The 26,915-nt window shown below is 41.5% G+C and overlaps 1 protein-coding gene across 1 annotated transcript in view; it reads right to left on the minus strand.

The window, feature by feature from the left end:
* Window positions 1–26,915, minus strand: part of LOC140726524 (tryptophan 2,3-dioxygenase-like) — a 76,273-nt gene that overhangs the window by 27,929 nt on the left and 21,429 nt on the right. The window contains exons 3-7 of the mRNA XM_073043031.1: window positions 25,308–25,407; window positions 13,455–13,545; window positions 13,269–13,339; window positions 10,813–10,940; window positions 1,207–1,393 (exon numbers count right to left, since the gene is read on the minus strand). Coding sequence (XP_072899132.1) covers window positions 1,207–1,393; window positions 10,813–10,940; window positions 13,269–13,339; window positions 13,455–13,545; window positions 25,308–25,407 — 577 coding nt within the window. The remainder of the gene's footprint in view (window positions 1–1,206; window positions 1,394–10,812; window positions 10,941–13,268; window positions 13,340–13,454; window positions 13,546–25,307; window positions 25,408–26,915) is intronic.

Raw genomic sequence — 26,915 nt, forward strand, 5'->3', positions numbered from 1 at the left:
AATCTAGGGTGACAACTTAGTATGGAACTGGAGAAGCTCGCAACTATGGATGAAATCTTACACTGAATATATTTTTTTTAGTCAAAGATAGCATCTCATTATTTTGAAGAATCACAGGTGTATTAACCCTGGAGACCATATTGATTTTTAATCAATGAATGTCACTGAAACAGTTTATTTTAGAGATACAACATGGTAACAAGCCCTTCCAGCTCAATGCTGCCCAATTACACCCATGTGACCAATTAACTTACTAACCCATACACCTTACGGAATGTGGGAGGAAACCAGAGCACCAGGAGAAATCTCACATGGTCACGGGGAAATGTAGAGAACTCCTTAAAGACGACAGCTGGAACTGAACCTGGGTTGTTGGCACTGTGAAGTGATGTGCTAACCGCTTCGCTACTGTGCCGCCCCTGTAGTTGACCTGTCATTATTATTTCACTCTGTCTGTAAGTTTCTTCTGAGCAAGTTAATGGATTTTCCCTTCATTTCAACAGCAGCAACTTAAAGGACCTCACTGATTTTCCAACAGGATTTGGAATTTGGAATCCTCAAAGTATAATAGCCATGGAACTGAAATTACCAAATCACCATCACTGTACAGCAAATGACCCACTGCCACTGCACGTACAATCCCCAAGAGGACTGCAGCCTTGTTATAGGGTTTAGAGGTTTGCATGCCTCAATGACCCGGAGAGCTAGGTTGGCTGGAGTTAGGGCCTTGTGCTTTGGCTCTTGATCGGGTCACCCATGCCAAACAGGTCAAAGGGTAGAGGGGCAGACTAAGAGAGGTCCACTGGTCCTCCAGTTTCAGGGGTTCAGCTCTGACTGGTTTTTTAAAAAATTGTTACGGAAACAGCACACAGACAACATTCATAAATGACTTTTATGAATCTATTAACCCAGATTATTTCATGAATAATTTATTCCCACAGGAACCACATCCTTTCCCTCTCAGGTATGTTCCTTTAGGCTTCCATTCATCTCCCATCTTCACTGCTTAACGCTAACTTTTCTCTCTTTCCTATTTGAGTGATTCCAGCATTTTCTATTCAGATAGGTAAGAATCTTTGAATCCGGACAGCTTTGAGGAGACTTAACCAAGAAATATAAAGTTATGAAGGGTCCTGATGGAGTAAAAGGATATCACTTGTGCCTTGTAATGTTAGTGAGTAATATTTGAATCTCAATGCTAAATACCTCAACGAGTAGTAGCAGCGTAGGTTCCATCTCAGATTGACAAAGTAACTCATTTTCCCTCCCTTTGAAGTTGTCCCTATAGTGCTTTCTGTTGTAAGGAACCCGCAGATTCTCTGGAACTCCGATCTTATTCTCTATAAGGCGAAACTGCAGGCTCTGAAATCCAGATGCAGGTACTAAGTAATTTCTTCAAAAAGAAATGACAGAAAATAATTAGCATGTTACATGCACAATGAAAGATCGATACATAATACATTATATTTTTTTAAAAATAAGCTAGTATGTTGACTCACAGAAGTATCTATGGGAGTTAGGAAAACTGGAAGGGTAATCCAGGACAACCTATCATGGACGTTGGGACATAAAGAGTGTTACATTTGCTTTTTTCAGTTCTCTGGCACCTCCCTTGTTTCTAAAGAGAATTAAAAGGCTTTAGCAAGTCCTTCTGCATTATCCGTCCTCACTTCCATCAGCAACTGCAGCACATTCAAGCCTCGTGGTCTGTTTATCAAAGCCAGCCTTACCAATAACCTTTTCCCCTATTTTTGCCACATTTATTTTCCCTGCTGCTTGACTGAGATGCTGACTGTAGCATCATCTTTGGCAAAAAAATGAGATTCTAATATTCATCAGATAAGAGTTGCTCCATCCCTAATCTTAGCACATAAAATCCTGAAGAAAATCCTTGTAGATGGAAGGAATTTTGACCAATTTTTGGATGTTGTAACTACTCCAGAACCTCCCTCTGAGGATGACTCCTGAGGCTTCTTAGGTAAAGGGGGTGATTTGGCAGATCTCAGAGTCTGCTCCATAATATTCACTAGTCTTTAGTTGAAACAGAAACAAAATCAGAATCCAGATCCTCATCTGTATCTTCAGACAATAGGAACGAGGCACTACAAATGGTTTTTGTGCTCCTGGGACTAGGCTCCAAGGATCTACGTTTAGGAGCCCTTCCCTTAGACGGAACCTGGTTGGGCAGCTAGAGTTCAAGACTGCTTGGGCACCTCCTTGTCTTGCTCCTGAACTAGAGACCCTCTCTCTAGTTCCAGCACACCCCTGATTAGACAGGGTCAGGGCTCAAACAGTCCTCTTGGCTGAAGCCAGCTTGTCTGCCCTTGGAGGCAGGACTGGGTCTCCCAAAAGCTCCAAGTTACCCCAAACAAAAGTCTACCTCTTCATCAGCCGCTGGTCTCAGTGGAGTCTGGGAGTTGGAACATTAAGCCGAAAACATACCCTCTTGAAATGACTGGACCATGCAATGATCTTCTTCCTTCCATTTCACGGAAGGGTTTTGCTGGGACAGCTAAGGGTGCCCAAGGATCAGGAGTTTGTGAGGAGAGTCGATGATATAGAAACAAATGTCCTCTATCCTCATCCGCAAAACTGATGTCTGCTGCAGGAAATACCCGGAACTAGGAGGATAGGCTGTTGCACGCATGGGCTGACTCAACTCCTGCAGTGGTTTGTTGAGGTGACGGGTGATCCCCAAGTCCAGGAAGTTACCAGCTGCCCCAGAGTCCTGTATTCTATAATGTGCACAAAGATCAATTTATTGCAGTACTACATTGAGGATGTGACGAGAGGCCTAGGCGAGGATGGTCAGGACCCAAATGCTGGCGTATCCGAGACTAGAATCGAGACACGATACAAGACTAAAATGAAGACCAGGTTCTAAACTAGACACTAGATGAGAATCCAAAGTTGAGCTGATGATTAAACACTGAATCTCAATTCAGGTGCTCCTTAAATATTAAAATCCCGGCACCAAAACATGGTCGCCAATTAGCAGGGAGGGCCTGAATCTTTAAAGGTACCACACCCCCTATCCATATTCCAGAGAATTAGAGCGCCTAAACCCTGGAGGCTGGCATGGTTGGGTGCATGTCGAAACGAAGATAGTTAAAAGCAAAACAATAAGAGTGCAGAATGAAGTGTTACAGTTACAGAGTAAGTGCACTGCAGTTGGGCGATAAGTTGTAAGATCATAGCAAGGTAGATTGAGTTCAAGAGCCCATCAGATTATGCTAGGGAACCATTCAATAGTCTTACAACAAAGGATGGAGCTGTCCTTGAGCCTGACGGTATGTGCTTTCAATGCTTTTGTACCTTACAGTTGTAAAGTCAAAGTAAAGTCCAGCACAGAAACAGGCCCTTAGGCCCATCTAGTCTGTGCCTAACCATTTAAACTGCCTATTCCCATTAACCTACATTAGGACCATACCCTCCATGCCTCTACCGCCCCTCTACCATTCATGTACCTATCCAAACCTCTCTTAAACGTTGAAATTAAGCTTGCATGAACCCCCTGCACTGGCAGCTCATTCACACTCTCAGGACCCTCTGAGTGAAGAAGTTTCCCCTCATCTTCCCCTTAAACTTTTCAACTTTCACCCTTAATCCATGACCTCTAGTTGCAGTCCCATCCAAACGCAGTGGAAAAAGCCTGCTTACATTTACCCTCTCTATACCCCTCATAATTTTGCATACCTCTATCAAAACTCCCCTCAATCTTCTAACCTATTAAAGTCCAAACCTATTTGATCTTTCCTTATATCTCAGCTCCTCTGGTCCCATCAACATCCTTGTGAATCATCTACCCAATAGAAGGGGTGAGATAGAAAGGAGAATGACCAAGGGTTAGTTGATGCTTTACGGAGACAGGAGAACGTGTAAACAGAGTCCATGGAAGGGAGGCTGGTTTCTGTGATCTGCTGAGCTGTGTCCCCAACTCTCTGCAGTTTCTTGCAATCATTGGCAGAACAGTGGCCATACCAAGCTGTAAAGCTTGCTATAGAGCATCAATAAAAATTTGTGAGAGGCAAAGGGGATGTGCTTTTTTTCAGCCTCCTGAGGAAGTGGAGGCACTGGTGAGATTCCTTTGGTTGTGGCATCAATGTGGCTGGATCAGTACAGGTTACTGGTGATGTTTACTCCTTGAAACTTGAAACTCCGAACCTCAGCACCATTGATGTAGGCAGGAGCACGTGCATTGCCCCCTTTCTGAAGTCAATTTTGCTGACATTGAAGGAAAGGTTGTTGGCATGACACCAAGTCACTGGGCTCCCTGTCTCCTTATGTACTCCGACTCATCGTTATTTTAAAAAGTGATCCACTACAGTCATTATCACCCACAAACTTATAGGTGGAGTTACAGCAAAATCAGGCCACGCAGTTGGAAGTGTACAGTCCGTAGATTAGAGGGTTGAGGATGCATTTTTGTGGGGCACCAGTGTTGAAAATAATTTTGACAGAGGTGTTGATGCCTGTCCCTACTGATTGTAGTCTATTGGTCAGGGAGTCAAGGATCCATTTGCACAGGGGGTGTTCAGTCTCAGGTCTAATCCTTGGAAATAACTTTGCTGTAGTCAATAAGCAACATAGCTGTCTTTACTGCCCATGTGCTCCAGAGATGAGTGCACGGCCAGAGAAATGCCAGCTGTCAGCAGCCTGTTCAAGGTTAAACATCATTCAACCAAATGTGTGTATACAGCTAAATAAACCAGCATTCTGCCAGGGCCAAGGTGCAAAGTACGGAACATACAGTCACAAAAAAATATATTAGTCCAATTCACCTTCTGGCACAGCCTGAAGATAGATGGGATGATGCATGGGATGTTGTCTTGTAGCCGCGTTTCCGCAAGAACAAGCACGCAGCAGTCCCTCATCACGTGCTAGTGCAGCTGCAGACGAACACAATCCAGTTTGTCTTCCTCCGAGGGAACACTGGAGAGCTGCACCATAGGAAGGGGCCAGTACGGACCCCCGCATACTTCTGCTCTCTTCCACAATGCCGCCAATGCCTCCTTCCCCAGGTGACTGCAACAGGCAACATGAGAGCCTATTCTGTGCAAATACCTAGGCCATACTTCTCCCCTGTCTTTGGTCTCACCAATAAACCAGACCTCATTACCAAAGTCCAACAGGGTCTTCCAATCACAAAAAAAATCCAAGACAATCATTTAGACCACTTATTAGAGCATGATGCCATCTTTCCTGGGTACTGTACAGGCGACGACATGGTACACAATAAGCCCACACTGCGCAGCTCCACTGCTATCCACCAATGCACCAGTGAGGCAGATCTGCAGTACTGGGATGATAGAGGCCTTCTTAATGCAAGTGGGAACCTTGGATTGAAGCAGGGAGAAGCTAAAACTGTCTGAAAATACTCCTGCCAGCTGATCTGCACAGAATCCCAGAACATGGCTGGAATGCCCTCCTGTCCAAATGCTTTCCACAGGTTCATTTCTGGAAGAGCGATTTAATGTCCACAACAGTGACAGTGGATTCAAGTGCATTGGAGCCTACCAGATGGGTGGTGACATTCCAACTCCTTTCTGTTCAAAATGTGCATAGACGCATTAAACTCATCCGTGAAGAATGTGCTGCTGTCAGCGATGCTGCCCAACTTTGTTTTGTAATCCATTATAGCGTGTAAGCCCTGCAGCAACTGATGGCTGGTTTGAGACTTGAGTCTGGATAGGTATTGTCCCTTGGCACCCATGATAGCTTTACAGAGGCTCCTTACTTCCTTTTAATTATCCTGGCACATGATACCAGTCCTGTTCTTTTCTATGTCACTGTTCGAGTACTAGAACTACAATATATTCCGACAATACTGTTGGAAAAGAGAGAGAGAGATACCGCTTCTACCTCTTCCAACGATTCTGAGTGAGGCACAGATAGATCTGTATTTACTGACAATTATCTTTATTGTTGAAACTAACTAATACGTGAATTCATACACTAAATACCTTGTGCGCACACCTGCTAAGTGTCCCTGACTCTCCTGGATAGTCAAAGAATAGCAAAGGTATTACCCAGGCGGAGGAATTTACACTGGCCAGGCGCTCCTTGTTCCTCGTGGTCCCGACTCACTCTCCAAGTGCTTCACGCAGGGTTCTTCTCACTTGTGTCTGCGATAGTTATTCTTCGAAGTTACCGCCACCGGCGCACACAGAGCATCCACTTTTATATCCATTGCTTATCAATTCAAATGTCACATTCCCATGTCATTGGCCGCAGGTCATGTGTCTGGCCTTTAACACCTGGTCATTGGCTCTGGTACAAGCTAGCATCCATCTATTGTCCTCTTCCCATCAAGGGACTGTTGCTGACTCATGGCTCTTTGTTCTCAGTCAGCAATGAGCTTGAATCGCCTCAGGCATTCACAAGTCTGCATGTTATAGCCAACCAAAGAACACCTCACAAACAACTCCTTATTTGGAAATGACCTCCAGTCCAGCAAATTACCTGAAGTCTTTGTGTCTTCTTTAAAACACTAATCAAGTCCAGCATGTCAAGCTCACAAAATGGAGAATTGAGTGTCTTCACAAAATGGCAGCCTCCATCCCCCAAGCACACGGCAAGAACAAAGACTGCTTCCACTGTCCTTGATTCATTTGAATTCACTGATTTGAAGATTGTCATTCTTTCTGGCCAAAAATACACACAAAATGCTGGTGGAACGCAGCAGGCCAGGTAGCATCTATAGAAAGAAGTACAGTCGATGTTTCGGGCCGAGACCCTTCGTCAGGACTAACTGAAAGAAGAGATAGATTTGAAAGTGGGAGGGGGAGGGGGAGATCCAAAATGATAGGAGAAGACAGGAGAGGGGAGGGACGAAGCTAAGAGCTGGAAAGTTGATTGGCAAAAGGGATACAGAGCTGGAGAAGGGAGAGGATCATGGGATGGGAGGCCTGGGGAGAAAGAAAGAAAGAATTCCCATGATCCTCTCCCTTCTCCAGCTCTGTATCCCTTTTGCTCTCACTATCTCTTCTTTCAGTTAGTCCTGACGAAGGGTCTCAGCCGGAAACGTCGACTGTACTTCTTCCTATAGATGCTGCCTGGCCTGCTGCGTTCCACCATAATTTTGTGTGTGTTGCTTGAATTTCCAGCATCTGCAGATTTCCTCGTGTTTGCGTTTTTATATATTCTGACTAGTCTATTTGTACTTGAAGTTCACTGATGCTGTTCACCATGAAGTCATACCAAAGTGTATTAATAAAAGGTCAGTGAGATTGATGGAGTCTACAAGCAGGGACTCCTACTATTGCTAAATACAGTGATGATTTGATTTTAAATGCAGGTTGGTATGATCCCTGGGTTTGCAGATGTTACAAATTCTGAAGGTGATGTCAGTAACACAGAAGAGTTGTTACTTAGGCAACAAGATGATACTGATGGCCAAAGCAATGCAGAGGGAGCATTATGCACTTTGGGAGGACTAAAAAGAGCTAAACACACACAAAGGAAGGTCGGGCCCTAAGTCAGGCCCTCAGTGGGCTTCAATACCACTGAGGCCTTCAGTGTAGGTCCAAGGATCCCTAAAAGGTTGGATAGACCCACATAAACAGGTGATGAAGAAGGCATGCCGGATATTTGTTTTCATCCGTTTTCCACTCCCTTTCAGCCCAGTGGGCCCACTTGAAAAACTATTACTCTACACGTGGTAGTGTAGTGGTTAGCACAATGCTTTACCATACCAACCACCGGGTTCAGTTCCCCCGCTGCCTTCTGTAAGGAGTTTCTACAATCTACATTCTCCCCGTGACCACGTGGGTTTCCTCTAGGTGCTCCAGTTTCCTCCCAAAGTCCGAAGATGTACTGGTTGGTAGGTTTACTGATCATTGTAAAAATTGTCCTGTGATTAGGCTGGCATTAAATCGGGGGATTGCTGGGCCGCAGGGCTCAACAGGCCTACTCCATGCTGTATTTCAATCAAACAATCAATAAACAATCAAACAAACAAACAAACAAACAGATAAATAAATGCAGCCATGGTGTGTAAAACCAGGGGCAGAGCTTTAAAATGAGGGATGGGAGATTGAGATGGGATGTGAGGAAACATTTTTTATCCAGATGACGGTCTGAATCTGAAACAACTGTTGAGGGATTGGTGAAGGCAGAGACCCTCACAACATTTAAGAAATACCTAGATGAGTACTGGGTCAAGGCATGAAATGGAAATAGGATTAACATAGTTGAGTGCTCAATAACCAAGAGGGATTTTGTGCACTGAAGGCCCATGTTGGTGCTGCATGATGCACCTCATGCTTGGAAATCTTGATCCTTGAATTCAAGCACCTAGTGTCACTTTTACTACATGTGGCCCCTGAGGTAACAGGTTATATCCTGATTCCCAAATATTACACAAACTGCAAGCAAACTTTCTTCTGTTGTCCTTTCAAGGAATCTCTAACCACTTTTAGAAATGTTCATTCAATTGCTATCCTGAAATACTCCTTTTTTTCATCTTTCCAGTTTAAGATAAAGACATTAATTGGAAAGCAGTGGTTCCACCACAGTCAGAGCAGATACCTGGGGTATGTATTGCTTAAATCTGCACTTTTGATACTCGAGCTTTGAGTGGTTTCGCCCTAGTTGCTTTGTGAAATATCAGACTGATATCACTAAACGCAGTTCCTACAATTGCCTAATTTCAACTTTTGCATTAAGGTGTAACGCATCCACTCAGCGCTTACAATCTCAAGAATTGCTCTCGTGGATTGCTCATTTTAGGTATAACTTTATCATAATTATTTATTTACTTTGCAAGTTTTAATCTTCTTTAAATCTGCTTCTTAGCCAATCTGCACAAAGATTGATCAGATTAATCTGGATATTTGCAGAGGAAGACAATTCCTTCCCTACCATGATTATATTACATTTGGTCGCTTTTGTTTTGGTTGCTACTTTGTGTGATTTTGATCGGGGTGAACTGGCTCTGAGACCCGAAGTTAACGAATGACACAGCGCTGGATTGAACTGAACTGAGCTGAACCGAATTAGATAGATAGATAGATAGATAGATAGATAGATAGATAGATACTTTATTCATCCCCATGGGGAAATTCAACTTTTTTTCCAATGTCCCATACACTTGTTGTAGCAAAACTAATTACATACAATACTTAACTCAGTAAAAAAATATGATATGCATCTAAATCACTATCTCAAAAAGCATTAATAATAGCCTTTAAAAAGTTCTTAAGTCCTGCAGGTTGAATTGTAAAGCCTAATGGCATTGGGGAGTATTGACCTCTTCATCCTGTCTGAGGAGCATTGCATCGATAGTAACCTGTCGCTGAAACTGCTTCTCTGTCTCTGGATGGTGCTATGTAGAGGATGTTCAGAGTTTTCCATAATTGACCGTAGCCTACTCAGCGCCCTTCGCTCAGCTACCGATGTTAAACTCTCCAGTACTTTGCCCACGACAGAGCCCACCTTCCTTACCAGCTTATTAAGACGTGAGGCGTCCCTCTTCTTAATGCTTCCTCCCCAACACGCCACCACAAAGAAGAGGGCGCTCTCCACAACTGACCTATAGAACATCTTCAACATCTCACTACAGACATTGAATGACGCCAACCTTCTAAGGAAGTACAGTCGACTCTGTGCCTTCCTGCACAAGGCATCTGTGTTGGCAGTCCAGTCTAGCTTCTCGTCTAACTGTACTCCCAGATACTTGTAGGTCTTAACCTGCTCCACACATTCTCCATTAATGATCACTGGCTCCATATGAGGCCTAGATCTCCTAAAGTCCACCACCATCTCCTTGGTCTTGGTGATATTGAGACGCAGGTAGTTTGAGTTGCACCATATCACAAAGTCCTGTATCAGTTTCCTATACTCCTCCTCCTGTCCTTTCCTGACACACCCCACTATGGCCGTGTCATCAGCGAACTTCTGCACATGGCAGGACTCCGAGTTATATTGGAAGTTATATTGGAAGGACTAGAGTTATATCCGAATTATGCCTGGACTCTTCAATGATTTTACAGTTTGGTGTCTTATATTCTGTATTTTTCGCTCTTATGTTGCCGTTTGCACAATTTGCTTTTTTTAGCACATTGGGGGAGTTGATGTTTTTCTTTGAACGGGTTCCATGGCTTTCTTTGTTTCGTGGCTGTCTGTGGGAAGACAGATCTCAGGGTTGTATACTGCCTACAGACTTTCATAACAAGTGTACTCTGAATCTTTGAAAGCCACTTTAAACATTGACTATGGTACAGCTTTCAGTTTTGTATGACTTGTGTGATTGCAGGTCTGGAGAACGTCAAGCAAAGTCACCTGTGCTGCAGATTTTCATCCCACTGCTCTCAGGAATTCCTGTATGTCTGGACATCAGTGGCAAAAAAATGAACAGCATACCCATGGCTGAAAATTCTTCTTCCCCCAAATCTCCTCATACAACCCCTCAATACTACACCATCAGATGCCCAAGGACACCAGACCCTGACTCACTGGGACTTCCTCTCTCTGGCACTGATACAACTTGGAGCACAAATGATGGGTCCAGCAGCAAGTCACGTCACAACCTGATGCCTCACTGTAGTTCTTCTGACGACAGACATGGTATTTGATCATTCTAGAGGCAGAAGATTTTAAAACTCCATCCTTATGTGTACATGACTAATTAAACACCATGGCCCTCTCTTTTGTCTCGCTGATTTGGAAATCTTTATCAAACAAACACCAATATGTGGAACGATATACTCCAGTAAAGTGGCAAATGACAAAGGTTTTTTCCCCAAATTCAGATGCATTGTGCTATAATTTACTTTTGTTCTGTTCCAGCATTTAATTATAAGTATTTGCTACCTGAAATCAAAGAAATCCAAAGCTGTCATTGTCTCCAGAACTGCAAACTGATCCACTAGGAGTTTAAGGATTGTCGCGATTCGATGAATTCTTGAGATCACCTTCAACATATTTCTTTCATCTCTTACCTGGAACAAATATTTTCCCAAAAGGGTTATAATTCACTGTTCATTCAATTTTTTTTTTAAAAAAAGCAAAACTGAATTATCCTCAAGATAAGTTTGAATGGCCAACCACCTACATACCAAGAACAAATTAAAAATAACATAGAAAGATTCTGAAATGTCTCAAATTTACCATGTGGCCAGAAGCACTTTCAAACGTTACTTCTGATTTGGTCTTATAGCATTATACATATATTCTGACAGGTTCTGAATTGACAAATGAAAACTATTGCTTTCTCTTAACTACCAATAATTGTGGCAGTGATCAACATTCCAGAAGCTGAGAATATAAATTCCAGCACTGAAGTTCTGCAATTAAATTCACGGCATCAGTTTTGCAGTTGAAATGTCAGTTCTAAGTGGAGCTTCCTACATCTCCTTGAGCAAGTTCCAGCAACTCTGGGAATTCAGCACTTGCATATTAACACAGAAACCCCAAGCACACTTACCGTGTCTAGTGAGGAAGCAAATTGCTGTGGCATTTCTCCACAACTAGTGTTAGTGATCTCACTGAAACTATCCGCACAAGGTTGGATTCAATGTTTACAAATTATTCACCACTGAGTTCAATGAAAGAGGCTGGCTGCAAGACGTTGAAAGGAAAATACTAACAAACTAAATAACTTCTTTTAAATGCCTTAATATTTTTCAAATGTTTAGATCCTCTATTTTCCATTAGTAACCTCTACATTTTACGAATAACGTTGGAAAATGAGAAACGTTATGGTTCTGACTGCTTTAAACCAGGGGGCATGGATCAGCTGCCTGCCTAAGGACTTCTTCAACAATTTTGTGGGTGCAACTCCTTTTGCTCCCTCCATATGAAATCTCTGCACATAAATTGGGATTTTTGCTGATGACGTGTTTGCCAGCAGGTTCTCACAGAAGGAATCGCACAAGGAAAGTACACACAGATTGACACTGACCACAGATGTAAGTAATTAAATATTACAAGTATCTGTAATATCTGTTAAACCTAAAAATAAACATTTAGATATCTGTAATATCTAAACATTTAGTTTGCATGATGCAGTATAACAAGTACTGTATATTTGTATAGAGACACAAGAAATTGCAGATGCTGAAATCAGAGGCAAAAATGTAAACTGCTTGAACCACAAGTATCAGTAGAGGCAAAGGGAGAGCTGACATTGTGGGTAACGATCTGCATTAGGAGTGAGACTACAGGGGAAAGGTAGTCCGAGGGAGAGCAAGACAAGGGCTGGAACAAGGTGAGGTGGCAGCTGGGGGAAGAAGAATGAGACATTTCGAGACAGATACTAGTATGGGATGGGTGGAACCGTAAGAGAAAGGAAACTGGGCAGATGGAGACAGGAGGGAGCAGGGGGTAGAGAAGACAGAGACAGAAATGGGGAAAGAGGAAACCTAGGTGGACCAGTAGGAATGAGAAAACAACACAAGTGGACTGTTTCCTGATTTTAATAAAGTTATTTCAGATTTTCTTGTAATGTTTTCCCAAACTCCTCCAGAGTATTATCGTATTCTGTATTTGGTCAGTTCAGCTACACAGGAATCACGGTTCTGAAGTTACTGAGATATATCTTCTCCAAAAAGTACTGATGTCCTTCCAAGCTAATAAAAAGAGCAGAACTTCCAACAAAAATTCCAGTCAATTTCAGAAAGAAACCAAAGAACAGCCCAATCATTTTCGCAATACAAGATCACTCAACAGACAAGGGGGAAGAATGAAATTAGAATGGAATATGCTAGAAATACTTAGTGGATCAGGCAGCTTCGGTGGAGGAGGAAAAAGATGCTCTCTCTCCAGATTAGTAAGCTTTCATCAGAACGAGGAAGTTAGACATCAAACCTATTTTATGGCAGAGAGAATGGAGGGTGGAGAAAGAAAGACAATCTTTGTGATAGTGGAATGGCAAAACATCGTTGATGGTGATGATGGTGCAGCTGGAAGTGGGTGGAGGGAACATTGACTTATATTCAGTATTGACATTGATATGCATTATTTGGGTTTAACTGGTTGGCTTAGCTTTACAAGTAGAAGCTCCTGTAAAAATTACAAACCAGGATCTGGTTAGGATGTCATGGAAATGCACAGAAGTGGTGGGGGGGGGGGGCAGTTTGCTCCATTATGTCTGTCCCTACTATAAAAAGAATTAATCAATTAGTCCATTTTCCTTGCTTCCAATGGACGATTCCTCCTCTGGCAAATTTTATCCATTTACTCTGCCAGGAGAAATCCACCCAACTGTGTCAAATACTCCTCTATCTCATTGAGTGTATTCAGAATAGGGGAGAATGCAAATTACTCACGTGACCATTCTGAAATATTTCCCGTACTGAATCCAGTTCCCAAAGAATCTGCTTGAACCACAATTCATAAGCTGCAGTTTGTAAAGACAAATAGAGTTACTGATAATGTACCAAAATAATGCTGAATTATTTCATGCACAATTTGCAAGTACCGCATATTTTCAGCAATAGACGTTAGCTCCTCACCTTGGTGGGTTATAATAAAAAGATGCTCATCGTGTATCTTGTTTCCCTTCTTTTCACTAACCAGTTCTTGTGCGTTGATGATTTTATCCAGCTTAAACAGAAGAATAAAGTTCAATTTCCAGTCGAAAAGCATCTCAGGGATACAAAATAACCAAGGATTCTGATTGTTTATTTTTATATCTTTTACTTCATGCTTCCTAACCTTCAGCAAGTACAGTACACCGTGAGACGAAGAAATAATGCAGTCATTCAGAAGGACAGAGGCAACAAGAAAACAAGTCTTTATGGCGAATTATAAGCTCTTCTTCCATGGAGGGATCAGCAGAAACAGAAGAAATGTCAATTAAGATTGGTCTTTTAGTATATTTGTTCATCTTCTACACAAGTTCCAGTTTGGCAAGCACTGTGAAAATTCATTTTACCATAACTCTCAAACATACACTGAGGTATCTTTAATGTCACTAATTATGTGTTATGTTGACAAAGACAGTCTGCAAATTGGACCACTGCTGAATTAAAGCCATTAGAACAATGGAGCACAGTTAGCATTACTCTGTTCAAGCTGATGAATATTGGATGCGATATTCAAACACTGCACCTCTGGAAATCTTGAGCACTTGCTTCACTTCTCTTCCAAATGTGCGCTTCACACTAATTGACACCCTGTACCTTTCATTCTATTTATGTAGAGAACTGTGTTAGGGCAATAGCAAGCCTCCTGCTTCATTAGAAATGCTTCTCTTTCTTCTCCTGAATGATTTGATAATAGTGGTAAGAGAGTGCAGGTGAAAGAGTGAGGATGTAAGGGAGACATCCTCCAGGAGAAGCCATCATTGAGCAGACATGAAAAGGTGATTTGATGGAACTACTGAAGTAATTGCCTGCACCTCAGACAGTACAATAAGGAATTATATGAACTTACTGGATTTGACAAGATTACTTTTACATACTTGGACTGTAGGTCACAAAATGAACTTTGAAATAGATATAGTTGCACTATTTCAACGCGCCCTCTCCTTTCCACAACTTGAACAGGCTTATATCATTCCCTCTACCTATTCTTAACTTAACAATATCGTGAATTCTGTTTGATAGATGTTCCTTGTTTACTTCCTAGAAACAGATCCTTCACCATTGGCCAAAGACACACCGAGCAAAAACAGCTCTCCAGAACACATTTCAAAAGTTATTCCTCCAACTTATGTTATTGTTCTCACAGTTTAGACATCTGGAAAGCCTTCATGTCTACACTTCCTTACAAATTTGTTCTGCAGTACCATTTCACTAAACAGTGACCTATAGAATGCAACCATGTCTCTGTTGTTGATTAAATAGATCAGTTTAGTCCTCCATTGTACCAATCTTCTCTCTAGTGCTACAACATTCTCCTTAACCAATACAGCACCTCCCCTCCTTTCTTCCTCTCCCATTCTTTACTGAACACCATGTGTCAAAGAATACCACAGAACCCACCTCTGCCTTTTTGTAAATGTCAGATTCAGATTCAGTTTATTGTCATTTAGAAACCACAAATGCAATGCAGTTAAAAAATGAGACAACGTTCCTCCAGAATGATATCACAAAAGCACATGACAAAACAGACTACACCAGAAAATCCACATAACATTTGGCAATCCCCAATCCAGAGTCCGGAGAGGCTGCTGCGTATTAATATCGCGCTACCATCTTAGCGCGTTTCCTAGAAAGGAGCTCCAAATCCACCAGACAAAACAAGACCTGCACAAAACCACATAGTTACAACAGTGCAAACAATAGCATAATTGATATAAAAAAACAGACCATGAGCACAGTAAAAATAGTCCAAAGATGTTCAAAGACTATGTTCGAAAGAAACCACCACACAGTCTCTATTATTGCCACATCATTATGCATATGCTATATGGTAAACTGTGCCTGCCACAAGCAATTGTAAATTTAAAAGCTTTCTTAGACCTTCATTCACTATTAGAATAGTCCTGTATAAAAATGCTGTATGAAATTTTTTTATTTACTGAGATACAGCACGGAATAGGCCTTTCCAGCCCTTCAAGCAACGTTGCCTAGCAACCCCCAATCTAACCCTAACCTAATCACAGGACAATTTACAATGACCAATTAACCTACCAACCAGTACGTCTTTGGACTGTGGGAGGAAACTGGAGCACCCAGAGGAAAGCCACACAGTCACGGGGAGAATGTACAAACTCCTTACAGGCAGTGGCAAGAATGGAACTCTGGTTGCTGGTACTGTAAAGTGTTGTGCTAACCACGACGCTACTCTGCTGTCCTAAAAATAAAACTGCAAATGTTGGAAATCTGATATGAAAATACTCTGTAGGTCAATCAGCATCTTAACATTTCAGGTCAAGACTGTCCATATTTTGGAGAAAGGGAGGGAGAAAGAAGGATTCCACTGTGTCCATTTGTGCAAGTTGCAACCTTCTGGAAAATATCAAACTTTTCAACTTCAGGGAATTCAGCTTTACACAATAGCTACCTTCTTACTGCCCCGTGAATCCATTTACTGGGTCTCACCCTATCACAAATATTCCCCATGCAATTTAAAATTTCTCAGTTTAACTCTTTCCTAGCTTTGCTAAAGGTTCCCCTGACTGCAATGCATAAACTTTGTTTCCTTTCCAATGATGCTCCCTGTATCTTCAAATTTTCTTTCTCCTCTACCAGGTACCGTCCAGGGATGCAGTTCTTATTGAAAGGAGAAGGGGTTTGGTGAGAGGCTGTGAAGAAAAAGTTCAAGTTGCATGTTCAAATCAGTGGTTTGTAAAACAGAAATAATGTTGAGGTGGGGCAGAGTGAGAATTGAAACGGTATAATTTCAGCCAGCGCTGGCGTCAGCATAAATATCCCCCCCCCCCCCCCCCATGACATTTAACAATATTTCCTCTGGATAGGAGGGTGTGGTTACACACTCATCCCCATCCTGGTTTGTTACCTTTGCCTCCATGGCTTCTGTCTTATCCTGAACGAGGGAAGGAACTGTGTGCACATGCAGTGTGAAGTAGTGTGCAAACAATTGTTCAAGGAGTTTAGACAATGGAGTCATTTGTGCAGTTTTGGTCACCTACCTATAGGAAAGATGTAAATCAGGTTGAAACAGTACAGAAATAGTTTACAAGGATGTTGCTGGGACTGGAGGAACTGAGTTATAAGGAAAGCTTGAATAGGTTAGGACTTTATTCCTTAGAACATAGAAGATTGAGGAGAGATTTGATAGCGGTGTACAGAATTAAGAGACGTATAAATGGGGTAAATGCAAGCTGGCTTTTTGCACTGAGTTTTTTTGGGACTGCAACTAGAGGTCATGGGTTAAAGGTGAAAGGTGAAAAGTTTAAGGGGAACATGAGGGGTAACTTCCTCACTCAGAAGGTTGTGAGAGTGCAGAACGAGCTGCCAGTGCAAGTGCTGCAGACAAGCTCAATTTCAACATTTAAGCGAAGTTTGGATAGATACATGGATGGTAGGTGTATGGAGGGTTATGGTCCTGATGCAGATTGATGGAATTAGGCAGTTTAAATGGATTGGCACTAACTGAATGGGCCAAATGGCCCATTTCTGTGCTGGACTTTTCTATGGCTCTAATGTGTGCTTGTGTGTGGCACGTGGCCAAGTGGCTAGGGTGTTCGAAGGTGGTGAGTTCAAGCCCAGCCGAGGCAGTGTGTGTCATTGAGCAAGGCACTTAACCACATCTGAATAATGGGTCAACCTCGCGATAGACTGGCATCGTATCCAGGGGGGTGGGGGGGGGGAGTCTCGTACTCTCAGTCGCTTCACGCCACAGAAACCGGCATAAGCACCAGCCTGACAAGCCACAAAGGCTCGGGTCAGGACTTTGACTTTGAATGTGTGCCTGTAGGGCTCACCCCAGTACTAGAAAACAAAGTTAGTGCATGTTTGGTGATGTTTATTACATTAGTGATGTGCAGTAAATTGCCACCATCATCCAATACTACTGGCACTGATTGAAACCATTTTTCAAAGTGGATCATAGAGATTAGAGAGAGCTTTGGTGAATGCGGAGGCTATGGTGGGGAGGGGCTGTGGAATCTTTTCAGCACTAACCTCTGGTTGGACAGCACAACACTGGTGTCAGTCAGAAAGGTAAGTGTGGTAAACTATGTATACCTGTCTGGACACGCCCCTCTGCTGACTGCTCCTGTGGCTCCTCCCACTGACCCCTGTATAAAGGCGATTGGAGGCACTGCTCCCCCCTCAGTCTCCAAGATGCCATGCTCCCTTTTACTACTAATAAAAGCCTATCGTTCACCTCCCGTCTCCGAGAGTTATTGATGGTGCATCAGTAAGTATTTTCACTTTTCTGTAATTCATATAAAATGCAGGAACAGATTGGATCACATTTTACGGGGTTTTTTCATATTAAAAGTATAACATGTAAGCTCAGTCCCTTGTCTTTACAACATGCTGCTCCATGTAAACTGGATGAAGAGCCTGTGGTTTGACCAGCTTGAGCACTGGTTTTTGGAACTTGAGTGACAATTGGAGACAGAAGTGCACCAACAAGGCTGAAGCAGATATTATTTATTTATTTATTGAGATACAGCGCAGAATTGGTTTTTCCGGACTTTTGAGCCATGCGCCCAGCAAACCCCCGATTAGCCCTAGCCTAATCCTGAGACAATTGACAATGACCAACTAACCTACCAACCGGTATGTCTTTGGACTGTGGGAAGAAACTGGAGCACCTGGAGAAAACCCACGGAGTCACGGGGAGAATATACATAATCCTTACAGGCGACAGTGGGAAATGAACCCAGGTTGTTGGTACCATAAAGTGATGTTCTAACCATTATGCTACCATGGAGAACACAACTTTCGAGGTAGTCACTCTGCAAGTTAAGAAAAGCTGTCAGACAAAGGGATAGGTGGCACTAGGCAAAGGAATCGAAACAGACAGGTACGGTATTCAGTGAAATCTCAGAGAACATCATCCCCCAAGGGCAGGCTTAGAAAGAACCTGAGGAAAGCAGACAGCCAGGAGCTACCCATAGGTACAATATGTCTACATCTGACAGGGGAGAGAATCTAAACTGAAAATGAGAATCAGACCACTTCTATGAGGGTGAATGACTTGCACAGTGAGTTCACAAAACTCTGAGTATCAAGAGATATAGAGAGCCGAGCAAAAAAGGAAAAAAGGCATATGGCAGATACAGAGAACTGAAAATGGGGGAGGTCTTTCAGGACCATAGAAAATGCAATCGGAAGAAATCAGGAGGGCAAAGTTAAGGGGGGGGGGGTACATGATATATCACTGGTAGACAAGATTAAAGCCCCAAAGCATTTTGCATGTATTTTGAAGGCAAGAAAGCAACCAGGGAAAGAATGTCCAGTGCGAATCAATGTCGCAATTTGTGTATGCAGACAGAAAATGTAGGTGATCGTAGGGGAATATTTCTCATTTGTATTTGCTGTAAAGAAATTTTACAGCAAATTACCAATGAAAGAAGAAGTATGGGATATCTTCATGGACTTAAATGAGAATAATTTCCAGAGCTTGATGAGATGTATCCCAGGTTGCTAGGACAGGAGATTGCCATGGCCCTGACAGAGAATTTTAAACCTTCATTGGCTATAGTTGAAGTGCCAGGTGACTGATAGAGAATAAATGAGGTGTTTCTATTCAGGAAGGGGAGCAGGATAAACCAGACAATTCAGGCCAGTGACTGCAATATCAGTGACAGTGAGACTACTGAAGAAATAGCAAAGGATTAGGATTAATCAGCAGTTGGATATGCAGTAATTAATCAGGATAGTCATCATTACTTTAAGTGAGGATCCTAGATGGCTAATAATTTCAGCAAGATAACCTAGTACATCAGTGAGTGTAACGTGTTTTATGTACTGTACATGAACTACGGAAACGCCTCCAGCATTTGAGGCTGGTCAAAAATGTAAGAGCCATAGAACTCTTGAAATGCTGGCCAAGTGGATTAGAAATTGGCTTGGTGGTAGAAAGCAGAGGGTTGTTTCAGCAACTTGAAGCTTATGACCAGTGGTATACTGTTGTGTTCTTTATACGTGCCATGGGGCACTCATAAAGAAACATATTCTGGAAGAATATAACTAGAGCTTTTATTTAACAGCAAATAGCAACCATGTTTTAACCATACAAGTTTCGCAATCATCCTGTCATTTCTGTGCATGCTCAGAACTTTGTCCAATCACGTTCTGACACGTGACATGTGATATCACCACATCTTCCTTTCCTTAAAAAGAAAAACAATTAGCAACATTAAGCAAAATAAATACATAATTTAACATGTCTCCATCAGTCTCTCTGGGGGTTTACAAACATGAGTAGATCTTCTAAATGGTTCACACAGTTCATGTGTTTTGTTGTTATTTTCATGTTTTGTCTGGTCTGCATCAGTTAACTGTAACTCTGAAGTTGGCTCCTTCTTGAGGTCTTTGTGACTCTTCTTAACTCTGCTCCATCTTCTGTTTGGACCAGGTATGGTCTGGGTTGTACTTCTTCAAGTACAGTAGCTTTCTGTGTCTATGTGTTCATTTTGTCTTGTATCCTTACTTCACCTCCTTGGTACAGTTCAGGTAATTGACAAGAAGATCTGTCAAAGTATGTTTTCTGTTTTGCTTTGTGTTCATCTTTCCATCTTTTCACTTGTTCACCTCCCTCTGTTCTCAGAAGGCTCTCACCTTTTGGCAAATTGGATCTCAAACGGCGTCCCATCAAGAGCTGAGCAGGTGAAAATCCACATTCAAGTGGAGTACTGCGATGGGCTAATAAAGCTTTATAAAATCACTTCCACTATCTTTTGCTTTGTGCATCAGTTTCTTGATAATTCCTACCGACTTCTTAACCAATCCATTGGACTGAAGGGAAAATGGACTAGATGTTGTATGAACAAAGCCCCATTCACGAGCAAAATGTCTCATGCATTCACCATTGAATTGTGGACCATTGTGTTACACGGGGGCGACGGAGGAGAACCTCTGGCACGTCGACTCATTTGGGGAGGCTGGCGTAGACCTGAACGTAGAGCAGGAAACCAGAAGGATCTTGACAAGGAGACGGGATTCACAGGAACTCTCTAGAAACTAGAGCGGAACTTAGAACTACCGGTTCTAATCGGAACAGGGAACAAAGTATCACACGAGAATTGACCAATGAACTGGCAACCCGTGACAGAGTCACCGTCGTATTTATTTCCCAGTCTCTGATGAAAGCCAGATGTATGGTAATTGGGTAACTAGCAGCAATTGACTGAAATTGCGGCATAAACAGGGAGAAAGAAGTGTTAAAGGGGAATGGCCGACCGGAACCCTGACACGTTTTCTGTGAAAACTTCATCAGGTACACCATGTCTGGAAAAAACTGATTTCATGCATGTAATTACATTCTCTGCCGTGATTCTGCTCAGACCACACACTTCAGGATACAAGGAGCAGGAATCTGTTATTAATGCATAATCTTTGTTGTCAGTGACAAAAAGATCAACGCCTACCTTCTGATAAGGTCTCTGATGACTAGGATGTGGATGCAGTGGCTCCATAGGGTTGTTACATTTGTATTTAAGGCATATTTGACAAGAAGACACCAATTCTGCAATTTCTTGATTCATCCTGGGCCAAAACATCACTTCTTGCTTCCTTCTCTTACACTTTTCAATACCCAGGTGGCCTTCATGAATTTTCCCAAGCATTTCTTTTCGGAGACTTTTAGGAACCACAATTCTGCTACCTTTGTACAATATCCCATCCACAACAGACAGTTCTGATCTGTGGTTCCAATATTCTTGTACTTCTGAGGTACAGTCATGCCTATTATCTGGCCATCCATCCATCACCACTTGTATTACTTAACTGAGAATTTTGTCCTTCTCTGTCTCAAGACACAGCAGTTCCAACTTTTCAGGAGCAACAGGTACAGTCTGTATGATCATACCAACAAATGCCTGAACATCAACAGCGTCCCTGTGACTGTCTTTTGTTGTTGGATCCACAGCTCTGGAAAGTGTGTCAGCCGTGTACATGAATTTTCCAGGTGTGTATGACACATTCAATACATATCTTGCAATTTGATAATCATTCACTGAATTCGCAAAGAACAGTCACTTAAAGGTTTGTGAAACAATGCAATCAGAGGCTAATGATCAGTTAGATTGCCCTGACACAAACTGATGAAATCTCTCACAAGCAAACATAATGCTGAGCAATTCTTTTTCAATTTGTGCATACCTTGTTTCTAGATCAGATAATGAACGAGATGCATATGCCACTGGTAGCCATTCCTGATCATGTTTCTGGAGTATTACTGCCCCTAAGCCTGCCTGAGATGCATCACATGAGATTTTGATGGGTCTCTCAGCATCATAGAATTTCAACACAGGTTCTTCAGTGAGCACTTTCTTGAGATTTTGCTATGCCTTCTCCTGTTCATGATTCCAGCTCCATTCGTTTTTCTTTTCTGTTAGCTGCCTCAACGGAGCAAGCTGTTCTGAGAGATTGGGTATGAATTCTCCCATGTAGTTGACCATTCCCACGAACCTTTGAACATCCTTTTTACATTGCGGTCTTGGCATGTTCTCAATAGCAGAAACCTTCAGTGGATCAGGACGCACACCCTCATTGCTGATGATATCACCCACAAAGGTAAGTTCAGTCACTCCTAGCTGACATTTGTCTTTATTCAACTTCAGGTTTGCCTTGCGCGTTGCCCCTAAGACTTAACTAAGTCTGGCATCATGCTCTTGTATAAATGATCCCCAAACAATAATATTGTCCATAGAAGTATCTACACCCGCAATGTGCTCATATAGCATGTGAATAGTTTTATGGTACATTTTAGGAGCTGATGCAATTCCAAATGGAAACCTAAGAAAACGGTATCTGGCAAAAGGAGTGTTAAAGGTACATGACTTTGAACTCGGTTCATCTAGCTTAAGTTGCCAGAATCCAGAGGATGCATCTAATTTTACTAAAGTACTTTGCATTAGCAAACTGTGACATAATTTCTTCATGAGTAGGCAATTTGAAATACTTTCTTTTAATGGCTCGATTCAAGTCTCTTGGATCTAAGCAAATCCTCGGTTTTCCATTTTTTTATCAACAATGACAAGGGAATTGACCCATTCAGTCGGTTAATCAATTTTTTGTATGACTCCTAACCGTTCCATTCTGTCTAGCTCTGTTTTCAGTGGATCATGAAATGCAAAAGGTACTTTTCTACATGGATGTACTATGGGTGGCACTGTGTTGTCAATTTTAATCGTGTGCTCTCCTGGAAGACAACCAAGCCCTTTGAACAAGTCCTCATACTCTTTCATCAAGTCACTGTATTCTGACTCTGTCACTGTCCAGGACTAATACTCTTTTCACCAAATTCAGTTTCTCACAGGCAGGTAAACACAATATTGACTGACCACAAATGAAAGCGTGTGCACAATATTTTTGTGTGATACTTTTGCCACGCATGTTCCTTTAACTGGAATGTTTGCACCTGAATACCCAGTCACTTTCATATTTGTCTGATGTAACTTTGGTCTTGGCTTTAATGCATTCAACTCAGATTCTGCAAGAACATTTACTTGTGCTCTAGTATCCAGTTTAAACAGAATATTGTTTTGGTTCACTTGCAATGGCACAGTCCAGTCATTCTTATTTTGTTTGTTTTCACAAAGCACATCCACATAAAACACCTCACGTTCATTTTCAAGCACTGCATTTATGTGTTTGATTTTCTTTCTACTTCTGCAACAGCATGAAAAATGATTACTCTTACCACAATTGCTGCACATTTTCCCATATGCTGGACACTTTTTTGGCTGATGTTGCTACCCACAGTGATCACAAAGTTTTTTTCTTTCAGATGACATCTTGCTCTCTGTCGGGTTTGTTGACAGTTTATTAATTTTTCTAGCATGTTCGCGCTTTTCCACAGCATCTACGCAGCTCTCAATAAAAAGCTCTTTAGCATTACAAACGTTACAGTTTCCGAAGCCTCGCGGAGAATCAAAGCTTTTCCCAAATTTACATCTGGTTCTCGTAAGAGTCTTTCTCTCAGAGCATTATCCAGAAGGCCACAGACAATTCTGCCTTTAATGACAGAGTCTGTCAGCTCTGCAAACTCACATGTTTTACTGCGGTTTCTCAACTCAGTGACAAATTGATCAATTGTTTGACCAGCTCTCTGTCGACAGGTAAAGAATTTGTACCTTTCATATGTCACATTGTGCTTCGGTATACAAAATGCATCGTTTGTCCATTATCGCTTTTAGATTCAAATTATCTCCATTCTCAGAAGTAAAATGGTTATATACCTCAATTGCATTGTCACCAGTCACATGGAGTAGAACGGCAGCTTGCGTGTTTTCTGATTTATTTTCTGCTCTGATCGCCGATAAATAAATTTCAAAACGCTGTTTAAATTTTTTCCAGTTTTCAGCTACGTTCCCAGTCAGCTAAAGCATCGATGGGAGTTGCAAAACTTCCATTTTTAAAGCTATTAGCAAACAACAAAAAAGTTTGTGCTCTTTTTTTTCAATAATCTTCACTTCTCCCGTGTTAGCAAAAAGTATTATTCTTCCAAACCAACTTCTGACATCATGTTGTGTTCTTTATACGTACCGTGGGTTACTGTCATTTCTGCGCATGCTCAGAACTCTGTCCAATCACGTTCTTACACGTGACACGTGATATTACCACAGTATACCACACCATTGGCTGGAACTCTGCGAATGTCAGGGACATTATTAGTAAGTGTAAAGATGAAATAAACATTGATGGTATTGTTGCTGTTGTGAAGAGCAGTCTTCAGCTACAGACTGATAGTGACCTCTTGGTAAGATGGGCAGAGTAAATACAATTTAATTCTGGTAAATGTAAGATGATGTCATTTGGGAAGACTTATAAAGCTGGATGATTACATTCACACAAATCTCCTGCATTCTCCTCCGTTCTTGCCTTTAATGGGGAGGCAAAGCTGAACACAACACTTCAACTGGAACTGGATCAGTGTTGTAGAAGGTCTTGGTGTAGGGAGAATGTGCAGACACTGCGGAGAGGGCAATGGAGATTTGAGTTTCCTGAGATGAGACACTAAAGTTAAAAAATATATATAGATTTGAGAATGGGGCTTTCCCTGTGAAATCAGAATTAAGTTTATCATCATTCACATATGTCATAAAATTTGTTACTTTTGCAGTAGCCACGGCAATACAGTGCAATACGTAAAATTACTACAATGCTGTGCAAAAGTCTTAGACACCTTATCTATCTATCAATTTATATACACATAAGACTTTTGCACATTACTGTATATTTTGAAGGAAAATGTTGAAAGCTACTAAAGTGGGCCTAATGTGTTGTTCTGTTAGAAATAAATGCAGATATGATGGACTAAAAGGCTCTTTCATTACAGTTCTATAATTTTAAATAGCACATGGTAAGGTTTTTCCCTTCTACTTAAGCCATACCCATGGTCTAACAACGGGTTACATGGATTACTAAAGTATAATTTGGCAGGGCTGGTCTTAACAAGGTATTGCATGAGTACTGATACCACCAAGAAACTTCGGTGGAGATTTATGGATTGTGTGAAATGCTACCTTGCCAAATAATTCTTGGTGTGCAAGGAAAAGTGTTCTTATGAGTTGTAAACTGAAAAAGTCAGCCAAAAGAAGTGATGATACCCAAAGTTGCAGCTTTTCCTTTAAAAGTTGAATGTTTTCCAATGCTGAGACATTTTCTGTGTCTCGTAGGTTTCAATAAAACTGACACAGTTATGTAAGTAGGGGTATGCTACTGAGGTAAAGAGAAATTCAGTAAGGAATAATACTGCAGTAGACTCATGAGTACCTGAAGGTAGTCTGCATATATTATTCCACCTTTACTAGCTTTATTCGTTCCACCTTGTGATGCGTCATAATTCTCCTGTACCTCTGAAGGAAACGGATGTCTGAAAAAAGTTTGACATAAGTTTCAGTTAGAACATATCAGGGTATTTTACTGCATGATATCACATCTTACAAAAAATTAGACACCTTATTCTATAATTCAGTAAAACCTTGCACCTTCTTTCTGACCCTATGAATATGGCCCTTTTCCACCTTTGTCTCAGCTCAAGATGCTAAATCTCTCATGCCTTTGTCACTTCTAGTATCAGCTACAATATTCCAAAGTTTTTCCTGCATGTTTGCAAGCTAAATTCTCATTTTCCCAGGTCCTATTCACAGGTCACCCTGGTGTTTCATAATCTGCAATAATGCCTCCATTTTAAAATTATCACCTGTTTTTCACATCCACGCTTTCATCAGCTCCCACCCCACCTTCCTATCTCTCTAATCTCATCCACCTCCATGACCGACTGAAGCCTCTGCACTCTTGTGCACCCCAGGTTCCACCAGTAATCTTGGCTCCAAGCTGTGGAATTATTTCCCTAAAATATTGGAGAAGAACAGAATGTTTTAACAAATTAAAATTTTAAGTCAACCCATGCTTGCGATTAACTGTCATAATATTTTGAAGGTAATAATGAAGCATCATAATGATAAGGTGTTGCATTTTATTGTATATTTTATATTTTATTGTATATTGGCAAATCCCGTAGTGCAGTGTGTTATGTGATAGAATATCCAAGTGTGCAATAGCTAGTTAATTCCATTATGAAGTACAGTACTAAATTTTTGAATGTGATGAAGGTTTCTGCCTTTACCAATATAGAACATAGAACAGTACCGCTCTGGATAGGCTATTCAGCCCACATTGTTGTGCCAATCTTGATGCCAATTTATACCAAATATCCTCCTCTTGTGTCTGATAAGGTGGTAAGGCATAGGAGCAGAATTAGGCCATCTGGCCCAATGAGTCTGCTCCACCATTCAATCATGGCTGATCCTTTTTTCTATCTTCTCCTCAACCCCAGTTCCCAGCCTTCTCCCCGTAACCTTTGATGCCATGTCCAATCAAGAACCCATCAATCTCCGTACCATCCATATATCATTCCATTCCCTTCACAAGTTGTGTCTGTCTAAGATGGCTTTCTTTTTCTCTCAATCTTAAGCACACAGTCACTAACAGTTAACTTCTCAACATAGTTAAGACCAAGTCATTCATATATTTGGAAAAAAATAATGGACCGAGCACTCTGCTGGATTTCATTATGTGAAGGTGTATCATAAAGTAAAAGCCATTTACCAATCCTTCAATGATTCTGATAAACTGAGAAGTTATTTTAATCAAAATATTTTCTGTTATAATCATCAGCCATAAAACAGAGTATTTCCCTGATTACAATGGCTTAGTTCACTGAGTCAACCAATCTATGCATTTACAATAAGCAGATAGGACAAGATCATACAGAAAAAGGGGGCGACTGAAAATTGAATTGACTGAGTGGAAATGTTATGTTTTAAAGAAGATTAGAGGGAATAAATCTTAAAAGGGACCTGCATCCAGGTTTGATCA

Source organism: Hemitrygon akajei, chromosome 4 (genome assembly GCF_048418815.1).
Source record: "Hemitrygon akajei chromosome 4, sHemAka1.3, whole genome shotgun sequence".
Lineage (NCBI taxonomy): Eukaryota > Metazoa > Chordata > Chondrichthyes > Myliobatiformes > Dasyatidae > Hemitrygon > Hemitrygon akajei.